Source organism: Lemur catta, chromosome 6, assembly GCF_020740605.2.
Source record: "Lemur catta isolate mLemCat1 chromosome 6, mLemCat1.pri, whole genome shotgun sequence".
Taxonomy (NCBI): Eukaryota; Metazoa; Chordata; class Mammalia; order Primates; family Lemuridae; genus Lemur; species Lemur catta.
In genome coordinates this window covers 8,034,308-8,047,250 of record NC_059133.1, presented here as the reverse complement: position 1 = coordinate 8,047,250, position 12,943 = coordinate 8,034,308, and the positions used below count along the sequence as shown (strand labels likewise).

At 50.6% G+C, this 12,943-nt stretch overlaps 1 protein-coding gene across 1 annotated transcript in view; it reads left to right on the top strand.

Moving 5' to 3' along the window:
- Nucleotides 1-6,680: 6,680 nt before the first annotated feature.
- The window catches only part of FAM83F (family with sequence similarity 83 member F), a 31,550-nt gene continuing 25,287 nt past the window's right edge, over nt 6,681-12,943 (top strand). Inside the window, exon 1 of the mRNA XM_045554858.1 lies at nt 6,681-7,237. Within this exon, the coding sequence (XP_045410814.1) occupies nt 6,752-7,237 (486 nt within the window). The 5' untranslated portion in view covers nt 6,681-6,751. The remainder of the gene's footprint in view (nt 7,238-12,943) is intronic.

Here is a 12,943-nt window from a genome sequence, read left to right as displayed (position 1 = left end):
CCTACTCTGATAACATGGGGTGGACTCTGAACCCAGTATCTGGACTCGAAATAGACCAGCTCCTCTTAAGCCATCTGTACAGCAGAGCTAACCTCAATCTCCAGGGAGCAATGCTCACCTCAGTCTCACTGGAACAGCAAGCTCCCCTGTGCCTAATTAGCTCTTCTTGCCCAGGCCCTTGGGTGGGAAAGTTCTCTGATGGCTCCCAGGCTTGCAGGCGCACTTTCCAGTTATCTACGAACCAAGTTTGGGTCACAGTGCCTGCTCGAATTCCTTTCACAGCATATACTTTCCTAAACCCCATTATGTTACCACCAACTGGACCCTAACAGGTTGCGGGGAAAAATACCATTTGTCCCCCATCTCTGCAATCGTGCCCCTTTAAAGGACAAAACTTTTGGTTCCAACCTGATAATATCAACCGCCAGGAATGTCAGAAACTAAAACACCTCCCAGGCGTATGAAGTAGGATGGAATTCTACTATTCCTTTTTTCAATTGGGCATATAACCTCTCCACTGTTCCTAAATATACCTCACACTTACCTCCATTGGCTGGAATGACTTTAGCTTCCACTTATCAAGGCATAGAACACTTTAGAGACCACCTTACAAAGCCTTATTTCAATATATCCATTGATACTTGCCTAGATCCCAAAAATCCATCTTATTTTCTTTGTGGATCAAATGCTTATCCCTGCCTCCCGGCCAGCTGGACTGGAATTTGTCCTCTAGTGTACATACTTCCTAACCCCACTCTGGTCAATGATACTATGCCTCTTCCCATTTATTCCTCGTACCACCAGGCCAACCGTGAGGCCTTTGGCATCCTTGAAATTATTGGAATAATAGCTGGACTTGCTGCTGGCACCACTGGTTTACTTAATTCAATCTTTTCGGCACAAAAACTGTCTTTAGAAGTAAGCCAATTCGCCACAGAATCAGCCCAACAAATTACTGTCTTACAGCAAATAAACTCCCTGGCAGGAGTTGTCTTCCAGAATAGGAGAGCTCTCCAGCTCTCAACTGCTATCAGGGAGGCACGTGTGCTGTGCTGGGAGGAGACTGTTGCAGTCAGAGAAAATACAAACTAACCTTCGAAACACTTTAAAGCGGGCAAATACACTTCATGAGCACGCAGCTGCTGGCGGCTTCCACTGGTGGGATTTAAAATCCATGGGTAGTCCTGGTTCTCTTGGTTAGCACCTTATTAGGGCCCCTTGTGTTTCTGGTTCTGGCTCTCATTTTCCGACCCTGTATTCTCCACTATCTGATAACACTCGTACAAAACCGAAGTCAGGCCCTAGCTGCTTCTCTCCAGCGAAACCCCCATTCCACCTCTAACCTAGCGTTCAAGACCCCTAGGGGAAGGGGCTGATGGCTTCCATTTGGGACATGCTGCATTGGAGGCACCTGTGGAACATCCGAGCAGAGGGGACCAGCAGGCAGCCTGGTAAACTGGCTGGGAGTGGAGAGAGCTCTATAGTTGAGTCTTCTGAGCACAGGAAGTGAGATGCCCATGGAGCAGGTGAGATGGAAAAGACAGGAAAGCCAAGGATGAGCCATGAGGGGCACTAGTGTTTAAGAGATGGATGAAGGAGACAGAAGGAGTGGCAGGGAGGTGAAGAAAAACCAGGAATCACCAAGTCAGAGAAAGCTGCACAGTGGTTATGGGAGAGGGAGCCTAGACGCCTCCAAGGCAGCAGGTTCAACAAAGTCCGGAGTCTGGAAGATCTGCTGGGGCACGAACTTGCCTCATACATAATTAGTGCTCAATAACTACTCACTGAATGACTAGATGAAAGCCTTAGGTAAGTGGCTGCAGGTGCGAGGCCGCAGTGTATCCATTTCTTGGGGCGGGAGAGTGGGTTGGAGGGGAAGGCTCGCTCAGCTTGCTCAGGCCTAGGACCTCTGCCTCTCCTCCCCGCGGGCCGGCAGAACCTCTTTCCCTTACTCTCTCACCCTCTCTGGGGATAGGAGTGAGCGAGAATTTTACAGAGGCACGAGAGAGTCCCCGAAGTATTGTAAGAGGCACTCATGACACAAATTGCTATGGAGGAAGAAAGTCACCCCTGGAAAACTTATCTAAAAATATATTGTGAGGTGGGCTATTTGGGGACTCAAATTACACAGGAGGGCCTGGGAAAATAGATGTGTTCGGGGAGGAACACAGCTGCAATTAACATTAACTATAAGGTGTCATATCTTTATCTTGTGAACATACAGCCCGAGGTGCGCGGCGGCGGGCAAGAGGAAAGTGAATTAGAGCCAAGTACTCAGAAGGGCACAGTTGGTGTCTGTCCGAGGGAGGAGGAGGGAGCAGAGTGGGAGGTGCATCTGGAGGAGGCAGGATTTCTCAGGAAGGTGGCAGTCACCTTGGGCAAGGTGGCCTCCAACGTTGGAAATGCAACCATGACCGGGCCCCACCTAGCTCAGGGAAACTCCAGACTCAGGGCCAGAAGGACTAGTAGAGGACCAGGGGCTTTCCTAGGGGGCCACCGCCCCACGGATGTCCCTGGATGAGAAGATACGTAGCTTGATCTGTAGGGCCGGCACCTAAAAGAAAGCACTTTCCCCGGGAGTAAGGTTTTTTAAAAATCTCAAGAGCAATGCACAGAGTGTTTAGGTGTGGGTAGGGTGGAGGGCCTGGGGATCAGGCTATGTGGATATGCCCCCCAGCATTTCCAGTGCACAGCTGATAACCTTGAATGGGACATCTCCTGGAGCCGAAGTTTATTCATCTGTGACACCCAACAGTAATCCCTTTCACAGTCTACTTCGATAGATTTAGGGGGAGGAGACAAATCAAATTAGATAATTATACATTAAAATGCCTCCACAGCCTGCAACCTCTCTGTGAAGGCCATTGTATCACTTAGCACCCTGCCTTGTCAAGATTGCTGTGAGAATTTGACTCCCAGCTAAACTAAGGGACCCACCAGGACAGCTAGTTATTATGTCCGATTCCTCTTTTTTTTATTATTATTCTCAGTGGCAAGCATATTATTTAGTACACACTAACTGCTCAAAAATGTTGGTTGAATAAAGAAGTCATTGGTATGTTAAGGTGAATATTACAAAAAGACCACAGTGTGTTTCATCTCAGATCTAGGAAAAACCTTTTCCAATGCGAACTGTTTATTACTAAAATATTCTGCTCTGTTTTTAACCTTCCATCCAATCGCAACTCACATCACATAACATTTGTGCTCCGTGAGAGCAAAAAACGATGTCTTACTCATTCTATTTAAATGGGAGCTCTCCAGGTGGGCAAGGACTCGGTTTTGCTCAGAGTGCATCCCTGGCACCTAGGACAAGGCCTTGTGCTCAGTGATGCTCCATAAGGATCTGGGAAATGAATGAATGGTTTCTAACCCTTAGCACGGTGCTAGGAATTCAGCAAATGTTTGTTGAATGAATTATTAAACAAGGCGAACACTTTCTCTTTCTAACGTCCCTTTCTAACATTCCCAACTGAATCAGTATAGCAAAGTGGGTGGGCAGGCAGGCTCTGGAATGAGATGGTCTGGGTCTGGATTTTGACTCTTCTACTTACTAGCTGGGTGACCTAGAGTGAGCTACTGATCCTCCCTGTGCTTCGGTTTTCTCACCTGTGAAATGGGGATAACAATTTTTCTAATAGGATTCCATAGTTCATTTAAGTGTACATAAAATACTGAGCATAGTGCCTGGCACACAGTAATTGCTGCTATTTTTGAATAAGATCTAAAGTCAAGGTCCCCACAATTTGGCCTCAATGTCCCTCTCTTTCCAGTCCCATCTTCCCACACTTTAGCTCTAGCTACCCTTTACTGCTACACCTGCGCCAGACATTCCACTAAGTGGTGTACATCCTTTAACTTGTTTTCCTTCTCAAACAACCCAGTGAGGTAGGACCTATCATTGCCCGTATTTCACTGAGGAGAAGACCAAGGCCCAGAAAGGAGAAATAACTTTCCCAGGGACATACAGCTAATACCAGGAAAGCTGGCTTTCATCCCAGGACTCTCTGACATGGAAGTTCATGTTCTCATCGCCATGCTGCATTCCGTCAGTGAAGCAGCACTGCTAGCATTACCTCGGAACTTGTTAGAAAAGCAGAACCTCAGGCCTCACCCCAGACCTCCTGAATCAGAATCTGCATTTTAACAACCCTCCCCACACACTTACTAGGCACAGTAAAATTTTAGAAGCACTGTTGTGCTTTCTACCAGTTAGACTCAAGTGCTAATTAAATCAAAAAACATGATCTCATTTTAACCCCTACAACAATTTGGAAGGCCAGGAAAGGTCAGCATTATTATCCCATTTTACAGATGAGGACACTAAGGTTCCAAGTATCTTGGACTGAACCCATGTGAGCCTGATGCCAGCATGATGCACTGACTGTACCCAAACTCCCCTCCTTTCACCTGAATGTCTTCACGCCCTCTTTCTTCGAATTCTTCTCATCTTCTTAGGCTCCACTCAAAATCTCTTCCTGCTGGGCAAAGTTCTTCTTATCCATATCCCACTGGGCAGATTAATTGCTTCTTCCTTCATAATGCCCATAAACTCCCTGCACATACCTTTCTCTTGGCCCTAATTTTTCCTTTAAGAAATACATACTAAACACAAATTGTGTGTCAGGCACATAGTGGCATTGAGTAAACGTCTGTGGAAATAATTTGCTCCCAAAGCATTTCTGACGGCATTTATTAAAGCACTTTCATCACACTTCTGTTATCCTTCTCTGTGTTTGATTGTCTGTCCCGCCCATTGCCCTGAGCTCCTTTCTGTCCCCAGGGCACAGGGTCTGGCATGTTATAGGGCCTCACAAGTCATTAGGTAACAAACTAAATGCTCTCCCACCTAAAGACATAATTTGTCTATGGGTACTTAAGAGTGGAGCATGGGTCGGGCACGGTGGCTCACGCCTGTAATCCTAGCACTCTAGGAGGCCGAGGTGGGTGGATTGCTTGAGGTCAGGAGTTCGAGACCAGCCTGAGCAAGAGCAAGACCCCCGTCTCTACTAAAAATAGAAAGAAATTATCTGGACAACTAAAAATATATATAGAAAAAATTAGCCGGGCATGGTGGCGCATGCCTGTGTAGTCCCAGTTACTCGGGAGGCTGAGGCAGTAGGATCGCTTAAGCCCAGGAGTTTGAGGTTGCTGTGAGCTAGGCTGACGCCATGGCACTCACTCTAGCCCGGGCAACAAAGTGAGACTCTGTCTCAAAAAAAAAAAAAAAAAAAAAAAAGAGTGGAGTATGACCAGCAGTGAAGCCTTCCAATTCCAAGATGAGCAAAGGACAAGTGAGAACACATTGCTGCTCAGCCACCCCCAATCTTTGGGCACAGGATGTCAGAACTGATTATGGTCATAAAATTTGCAGGTATTTGAAAATCTAACCCTTTTTCCAGACCATCAAAGGAAGGCCTTAGAAATGGTAAGCAACCTCTTCAAATCCCCTGGAGTTAAAACCAGGTCCCCAATAACCTGTCATTTCACAGGAAAAGGAGAAAAGGCAAAGGTGGCTGCGATGTAGAGGGAAGACCTCCAAGACACAGAGAACCTAGCAGTCCCCATGTTCTGCCTCTCCTTTGCAGGAGACCCCAGCAAGGCACGTTTCTAGGCCTCAATTTCCTCATCTGCAAAATGAGGGGGTTGAACTAATTTAAAAAGTTCCTTCCAGCTCTAAGATGCTGTGCTATAAAATGAGAGAAATGTGAACCTTTGGTTGCTATGATCTGAAAATATTTTGAATGTGGAGAATCAAATTGTACAGCAGTGCATGAACAAAATAATATGTTAATGACTAAGAAGACTGTATTTAATCCAATGGGAAACAGCAGAACTGCTGCTGTGTGTGTGTCCACACATGTGGCTTCCTTCCTTGAGCTCAAACATATATTTTGATTCACTAATATAGTAATCAGGCCTCTGGCAGCCTATGTTGCCCAAACACACACACACACACACACACACACACACACACACACCCCACTTCAAATTAAAATAGGGTGGGGGATTCCACTGCTGCTGCTTACATCCCTTCTGTGTTTGGAGGGATTTTTTTTTAAGAATTTTTATAGTGAGGGTGTTGGATTGACAGCCCCTGGAGGCCTCTGATCTCAGAACTGGGACGAGTGGGAGGGAGCTAGAGATTCATTAGCATTTCGCCTTGCACACCAACTGCCCCCTCCTCAGCCGTCACAATCCTGTCCGGCAGCGGGGCCCCCAGACCCTCAACTAGGGCGAGGTCAGATCGGCGGCCCCGGGGGGCGCCCGGCCAGAATCAGCCTGAACCGGCAGGAACACGTGCTCCGGGCCCTACCTGCCCCGACAATGAACGCCCACGGCGACGCGTCGGGCGGGGGCTGGCGGCAGGAAAGGTCAGGTCGCCCACCCTGGCCACCCACGAGAGCCGGGCCCAGGAGGCAGACGGGGGCCAGAGGCCGCACGTGGGTCTAACTACTGCCGGGCTCTGCTTCCACTCTGGGGCTCCCGACCGGGCCGGCCGTGCAGGCCGACGCCAGACGGCGGCCGCGGGGAAGGCCCTGGGCCCGGCGAGGCCGGCACGGGCGGCGGGCGCGGTGGCCCCTCCCCGCCCGACGGCCGCGCCCGCGCTCCGGCCCGCGCGGATTGGCCGGCCCGCGGCGGCGGGCGGGCCGAGGCCGACCCCGCGGCCAGGTGAGGCGCCCCGCCCCTCGGCGGCTCCAGGTACGGCGGTGGGACCTCGGGGCCGCGGTCGGGCCGGGGCCGGGGCGCTATGGCCGAGTCCCAGCTGAGCTGCCTGGACGAGGCGCACGTGAACGAGCGGGTGACCGAGGCGCAGGCCGCCTTCTACTACTGCGAGCGGCGGCGGGCCGCGCTGGAGGCGCTGCTGGGCGGCGGCGAGCAGGCCTACCGCGAGCGGGTCAAGAAGGAGCGGCTGGGGGACTTCCTCTCCAGCCGGGAGCGCCAGGACCTCCGCGCCGCCTGGATCCCCTACGAGGACGCCGCCGCCGCCAGGGGCAAGAGCAAGGCCAAGGCCAGGGCCCAGGCCCCCGCGCAACCCCCGGACGAGCCCGGCGAGTCCCTGGCCTACTGGCCCGACCGTTCGGACACCGAGGTGCCCCCTCTGGACCTGGGCTGGACGGACACCGGTTTCTACCGCGGCGTGAGCCGCATCACCCTCTTCACCCACCCCCCCAAGGAGGAGAAGGCGCCGCACCTCAAGCAGGTGGTCAGGCAGATGATCCAACAGGCCCAGAAGGTAGGCCCTGCCCCCGCCCCCACACCGGTGGGACCCCAACCCCGGCCGCTTGGACCAGGCCCCAACTCCGAGGCAGGGCCTGGAGCAGGCCGCCCTGACGCCGGTTGTACAGTGGGCCCCAACCCTCCCTCCTGGGGCTATGGTGGGGCCTCTGTCTAGAGAGGATGGACGTGAACGTGTTTAGCAAATTAGAAGGTGCTGGACAGATGTTAGTCATCGTTATTAGTGTCCAGAGGGTCTGGCTTTGCTCTGTACTTCTGGAATTACCTTGTCGTGTCCATCTCCCTGGGGAAGAGTGGACGCCAAGAAGGAAAATGTGGAAAAAGGGCCACTCAGAGGTCTTGATAATAACGCATCTGCTGCCCAGGGACTTACAGAACATATCCCTTGCCATTTTCTCATGTTATCTTCAAAACTACTCCCGGAAGTAGCCGGTGGTGGTGGCCTCCCCACCCCCACCCAGCCATGCTCTTGGGAGTGCCCCTACCCACAGTCAAAGCTGGCCTGCCCCCTCCCTCTGACACCCTCTCCTGGGACCAGTACTAGAGCTCAAGCAGCCTGGAATGAATGAGGGGATGTATTTTGAGCACCTACTAAGGCCTTGGCACTGTGCTGGGCACTTTGACAAGGCAGTTCATTGGACTCAGCAGCTCGGGGGAAGGCTCCTACTTAGCACATCTGCTCTGCCCAGAGTTGGGAGGAAGGGTGTTTCCATGGTGGCGGGTTAGGAATACTGGTGGGGCCAGTAGGTTGTGGAACAGGGAAATGACTTTAATCTTTACTCTGTGCCTTTGGGTAGGAGTATCTGGGTAGGGTAGGAGCTTCCAAGTGAAATACAGGATGCCCATTAAATTCGAACTTCAAATAAACAGCACATTTTTAGTATCAGTTTATCCAAAATATTACTGATACTGACATTGATACTGAAAAGTTATCATTGCTTATCTGAAATTCAAATTGAATGAGGCATTCTGTGTTTTTATTTGCTAAATCTGACTCCCCTACACTGAGATTTGTTAAGAAACACCAGCAGCCTTTGGTGCATAATTCAGAATACACAACAGAAGTAGCTTGGGTTCACTGTGCTGATTCAGCTCAATGAGTGTGGTTGGAATCCTATTTCGACTGGATGCCGAACAGGAAGCCATAGGCCTGAGAAGGGAAAAGTAAGCTAGAAAGACCAGTGGCAGGGCTCCTCTTCCTGGAGGGTTGATCTAGGTAGTTAGCTAGACTGGCTTCCAGAAGGAAGGGTTAACTTTTCATTGTCCATGTTTCCACCCTCCCTTTCTAAATAATTCCTCTTTGTCTGACTGGGCTTTCTTTATATATTGTATTCTGCAGAAGAAAAAGGCAAGATTGAACACAGAGGAGGGGTAAGGGAAGTGAGCAGCAATACTGGGCAGCAGGCTGCAGCTGAGGTCAGGGGTCAAGTCTCATGATGTAATACGAACAAAGCCTCCATTTATTTAGCACTTAACGTGTGCCAGCCACTGTGCATTTTCTCATTTGCTTTTCACAACAACTGGGTGAGATATGTACTCTCCTTAGTTTTGGAGAAAAAGAAACCAGGATTCAGAACAGTTAAGTTTCTTGCTGGAGGTCCTGTAGCCAGTAAGAGGCTGAGCCAGGCTCCAAACACCAAAGCCTTTGCTCTTAGCCACTGTGCTACCCTGCCCCACTGTCTGAAATAATGGTGCAGTAGGATTAAGCAAGGAGTTTGAATAGAGCTAGCCTGATCACAACCTGGGGGACAGGTTGTGTACCCCTGTTACAAGAAGGGAAGGACAGGGCCCCTGGCCACTGAAGCTTCTAGTCCTGCATAGTGGGGTGTTCTTAACTTTTTAAATATTTCACAGAAACTTTAACAATTGTGAACCAATCCAATATGTACAGATTTAATCAGTAGTTTTTTCCTGTGTACCTACTGTGTGCCAGGCACTAGCCATAAAGAAAACACAAGCTGTAGCCTTGTAAGAGTTTACTCAAATGCTGGGGCTCTTCTGGAAGGGAAAGAGTTTGAGGCTGGATGTGCCCAATCTGGGAAGGCTCCCTGAGGGAGATGAGTGACAGAGTTGGAAGCAGAGAGGGAAGTAAACTGGAACGGGCAGTTTCTTAGTAAGACTCCAGAGCAGGAACGAGAGATTTTCCCTTGAAAAAAGCAAGGCAGTTTGGCAGGAAAAAAGAGCTGTCATGGTGGGAGCTTAGTGCTGGGGGAGGCCTGGTGTACGGACCCTAAAACTGGGCCCAAGGTAGGTGACCGCCACCCTGGAAGCACCAGCGTCTGACCCTGTCTGTGGCCACTCAACTCCCAGGCTCTCTGGGCCCTCACCCTTAATCACTGTGCCTCATGTATGTGTAGCCTCTTCTTCTCAAAGACTCTGTGAAGTAGGTAGGACAGAGAGGTTGACCCTGTCTCGCAGGGGAGGAAACTGAGGCACAGACGAGGAAAGGGGCTTGCCCAAAGGTCATGTGGCTGGTTATGGAAGAACCCAGATCCCTAGCTTCTGCTCTAAAGGCTGCACTGTCTGACACCTGCCTGGGCCCCACCCCCACACTGGCTTGTCCAGCTGGCAGGCAACCTTCCGTGGCCATTAAACTAGATCCTTCCTCCTTCCTTTTCACCCTGAGGGAGGGAGTTTCCTTTGTTTGCAGTGAGAGTCTGACTGCCCAGAAGCCGGGTGGGGCAGGCTGAGACGGTTTATGTGCAGAGACACGGGTAACATGGAGGGGAGGCGGAAGGACATGCTCACATCCAATTATGTGCCGGAGAGTTTTGATTTTATTTCATTTAATCCTCGGAGTAACCTTGTAAGATGCTATCCTTTTTGTCCCCAAATGACAAACAGGAAACTAAGGAGTTGCCATGACTTGTCCATGGTCACAGACCAGCGAGGAATTCTGTATCTGGTCTTCGGGGATATGGAGAAAGGAGCCTAATGAAGGGACACTTTGAAACTATGATTGGGAAGGAGGGGCAGAGGGTGGTGGCCAGTGAGGAAACAGCCCAGCAGGTGTGGGGGTGGGGCCATGTGGAATGGGAGGAAGGCCTTTGAGGTCAGCCTAAGCGCTCTGCTCCCTGGGCCTCTGCAAATGGCAGAGAGCCCTTCCCAAGCTACGCTGGGCAACTGGCATTCAAACAATGGGCTATTTACTTGTGGAGTGGGGTTTTTTCTGCTGTTCCCCCCGCCCTTGAGTAATCTGCTTATGATGTACTTTGTCTGCTTAAACCACAGGCGGAAAGGGTACCTTTAGGGACCCAGAAATGAGCCCCGGCCAGTGCCATGCTAGCAGAGAAGACCAGGGGAAGTCGCTGCTGCGTAGGCTGTTCAGATCATTGTAACTGCCAGGCGGTGGACTTCTGGCAGGACTGTGCATAGACAGGGCAACTCTGGGTTGTTATTCGCAAAGCTGGAGTGAGAGAGCCAGACAACTACAATCTGGATGGGTGGTCAACTTGGAAGGATTATGCATCCATTTGGTCATAGGACAAATATTCGGAGGTCTACTGTGTAGTAAGCATACGTTAGTAGAACACAGACATGTAAAACACCCCTCTGCTCTTTAATAGCCTGATCATCTGCTGATCCATCCTTGTAATACAGTAAGAGGAGTGCTTGACGGGGGCATGGCAGGAGGGGCACTAGCCCAGCCCCTAAACCTGGTTAAGAAGGGCCTCTGATGCCGAGGAGCTGTCTATGGGCACGTCCGAACGCAGCAGGAAGGATGAGGTGGTGCTAAGCCGTCCACGCACCCAGGCTCCCTTGGGATGGGCTGCATCCATTTTTGAGGCTGCTGGGCAGGTTTAGAGAATACTGCCTTGTGCTTCAGAAACAGAGGAAACCTTACTGGCCCTCACCTTGAAGACTTACCTTGACCCCTGCATTCCTAGGCCCTACCCCCAAATGCACCAGCTCTTCTCAATTTATCACAAACTGCCCCGTTTCCTTGGAGCCTCAATAACTGTGTACGGCAGGGTTGTTGTCTTCATTTCACAGAGGATCCCTCTGAGGTCCAAAGAGGTGAAATGATTTGTCTTTAGACCAAGAACAAGGAGATTACACAACATCCCCAGGCCCTCGGTCAGGAATACCAATGACCCCACGAAGATTATAAACACAGCCCAGGAGAGGGAGGCCACTGGAATAGGTAACTATTATTAACCAGGAGCTACTCCTCTGAGTCCTGTTGTAATTGATGGAATAGTCCTGCCAGGTTGATTGAGGAGCGAGGAGTGGGTAACCAGGCTAGTCCTACCCCCTCTCTGCCTATTGATGGGTTTGTCCCCTTGCTTCAAGGCCTGGCTGAGAGGCCACCTCTTCCTTGGGATTTTGTCAAATTTTCAATCCAAAAGTTCCACACAGCTTGCTGTGGGAGAGCCCGTTTTATCCTGCCGGACTGGGTGCGTTAGAAGAGCAGAGACTCTGTTTTACTCCTCTCAGTCTCCTTTGCAGGACCCCAGTGGTGCCCTGACTGTCAGAGGTGGTCAACAATCTGTTTAAAGAATTGAAAACTGTCTTCTATTGGCCACCTGTCCCTCTAGGGAAGTAAGTGTCTGGAGACATCCCTGTTGAATTGCACATTACTCAGAGGACTCCTTTAATCCTCATTGAAACAAGCAGTCTGGCAGCAGAGAGAAGAATACTCTAAATTAGAGCAGTGTGGGAACAGAGAGAGGGGTGGGTCAGAGGGATTCGGGGAAGATGCAGAGCATGAGGCATGACTGGCCAGGTTAGCAGCCTTGGTTAGAGATCTAGGCCGCTGATCAGTGGGTGTAGTGAACAGCTGGGATACAGATGCCCAGGGGTGTGGCAAAGTCTTGGAGTCATCGTCTCACCTCACCATGGGCCCCAGCTTTGCAGATGGCAGCCTCTGCCTCTGAGTAGAGCCCACTATCTTTCTGCCTAAACTCTCTCATGCAGCTACATCCAGCAAATAGCACCAATCACCTTCTGCATACCAAGTGTTGTGCTGGGCATTGAAATACAGAGATAAGGCAGATACCACAAAAAACCCAGCATACATATATAATTTTTTTAAAATGTTACTGGTGTTTGAATTCCAAGAGTCAGATTATGCATTCATTAGCTACCTCACCATGTAGTTCGCATGCTGGTCCCAGTTCTTGACTTGGTAATACCGCCATACCTCCATCCTTTCCCTATTCTCCTCCCCTTCCATCTCAGAGGGACAATAACTTTACCCAGGAGCTTCTGAGCTGCCTTTTGGAAGCCCGATTTAAATGCACAGAGCAAGAGGAGGCCTCTCAGACAGTCCAGGGCCCCACAGGCCCCACACACTGTCCCCTCTCCTAACCCTTCTACCCTTCCTCAAGTGACCGTTCCACACGAGCTTTGTTTCAGAGGCACCAGGCAGTTCCAGAGTCCTCGTCCCAGGAAGGCTGGTGGGCAGTGGCACAGCTGCAGCTCCAGGGAATAAGCACTTCACAGCCCTTCTGGGATCTTGCCCCAGCCTGTCCAGGCATCCCTGGCAAGCTCGGGGCACTTTGGCTATTGGGTTCAGAGTCTCTCTCTTGTACGCTTAACCATTGATCCCAGGTGCTGGGATTCCTGAGCAATGAGACCCAGCTTCAAGAACAGAAGACAGGCTCTGAAGTTGAAAGATCTTGGGTTCTGTCTTATCTGGCCATTTACTAGCTGTGTTCCTTTGGGCAAATCACTTTTCTCTCTGAGGCTCCTGACTGATAAA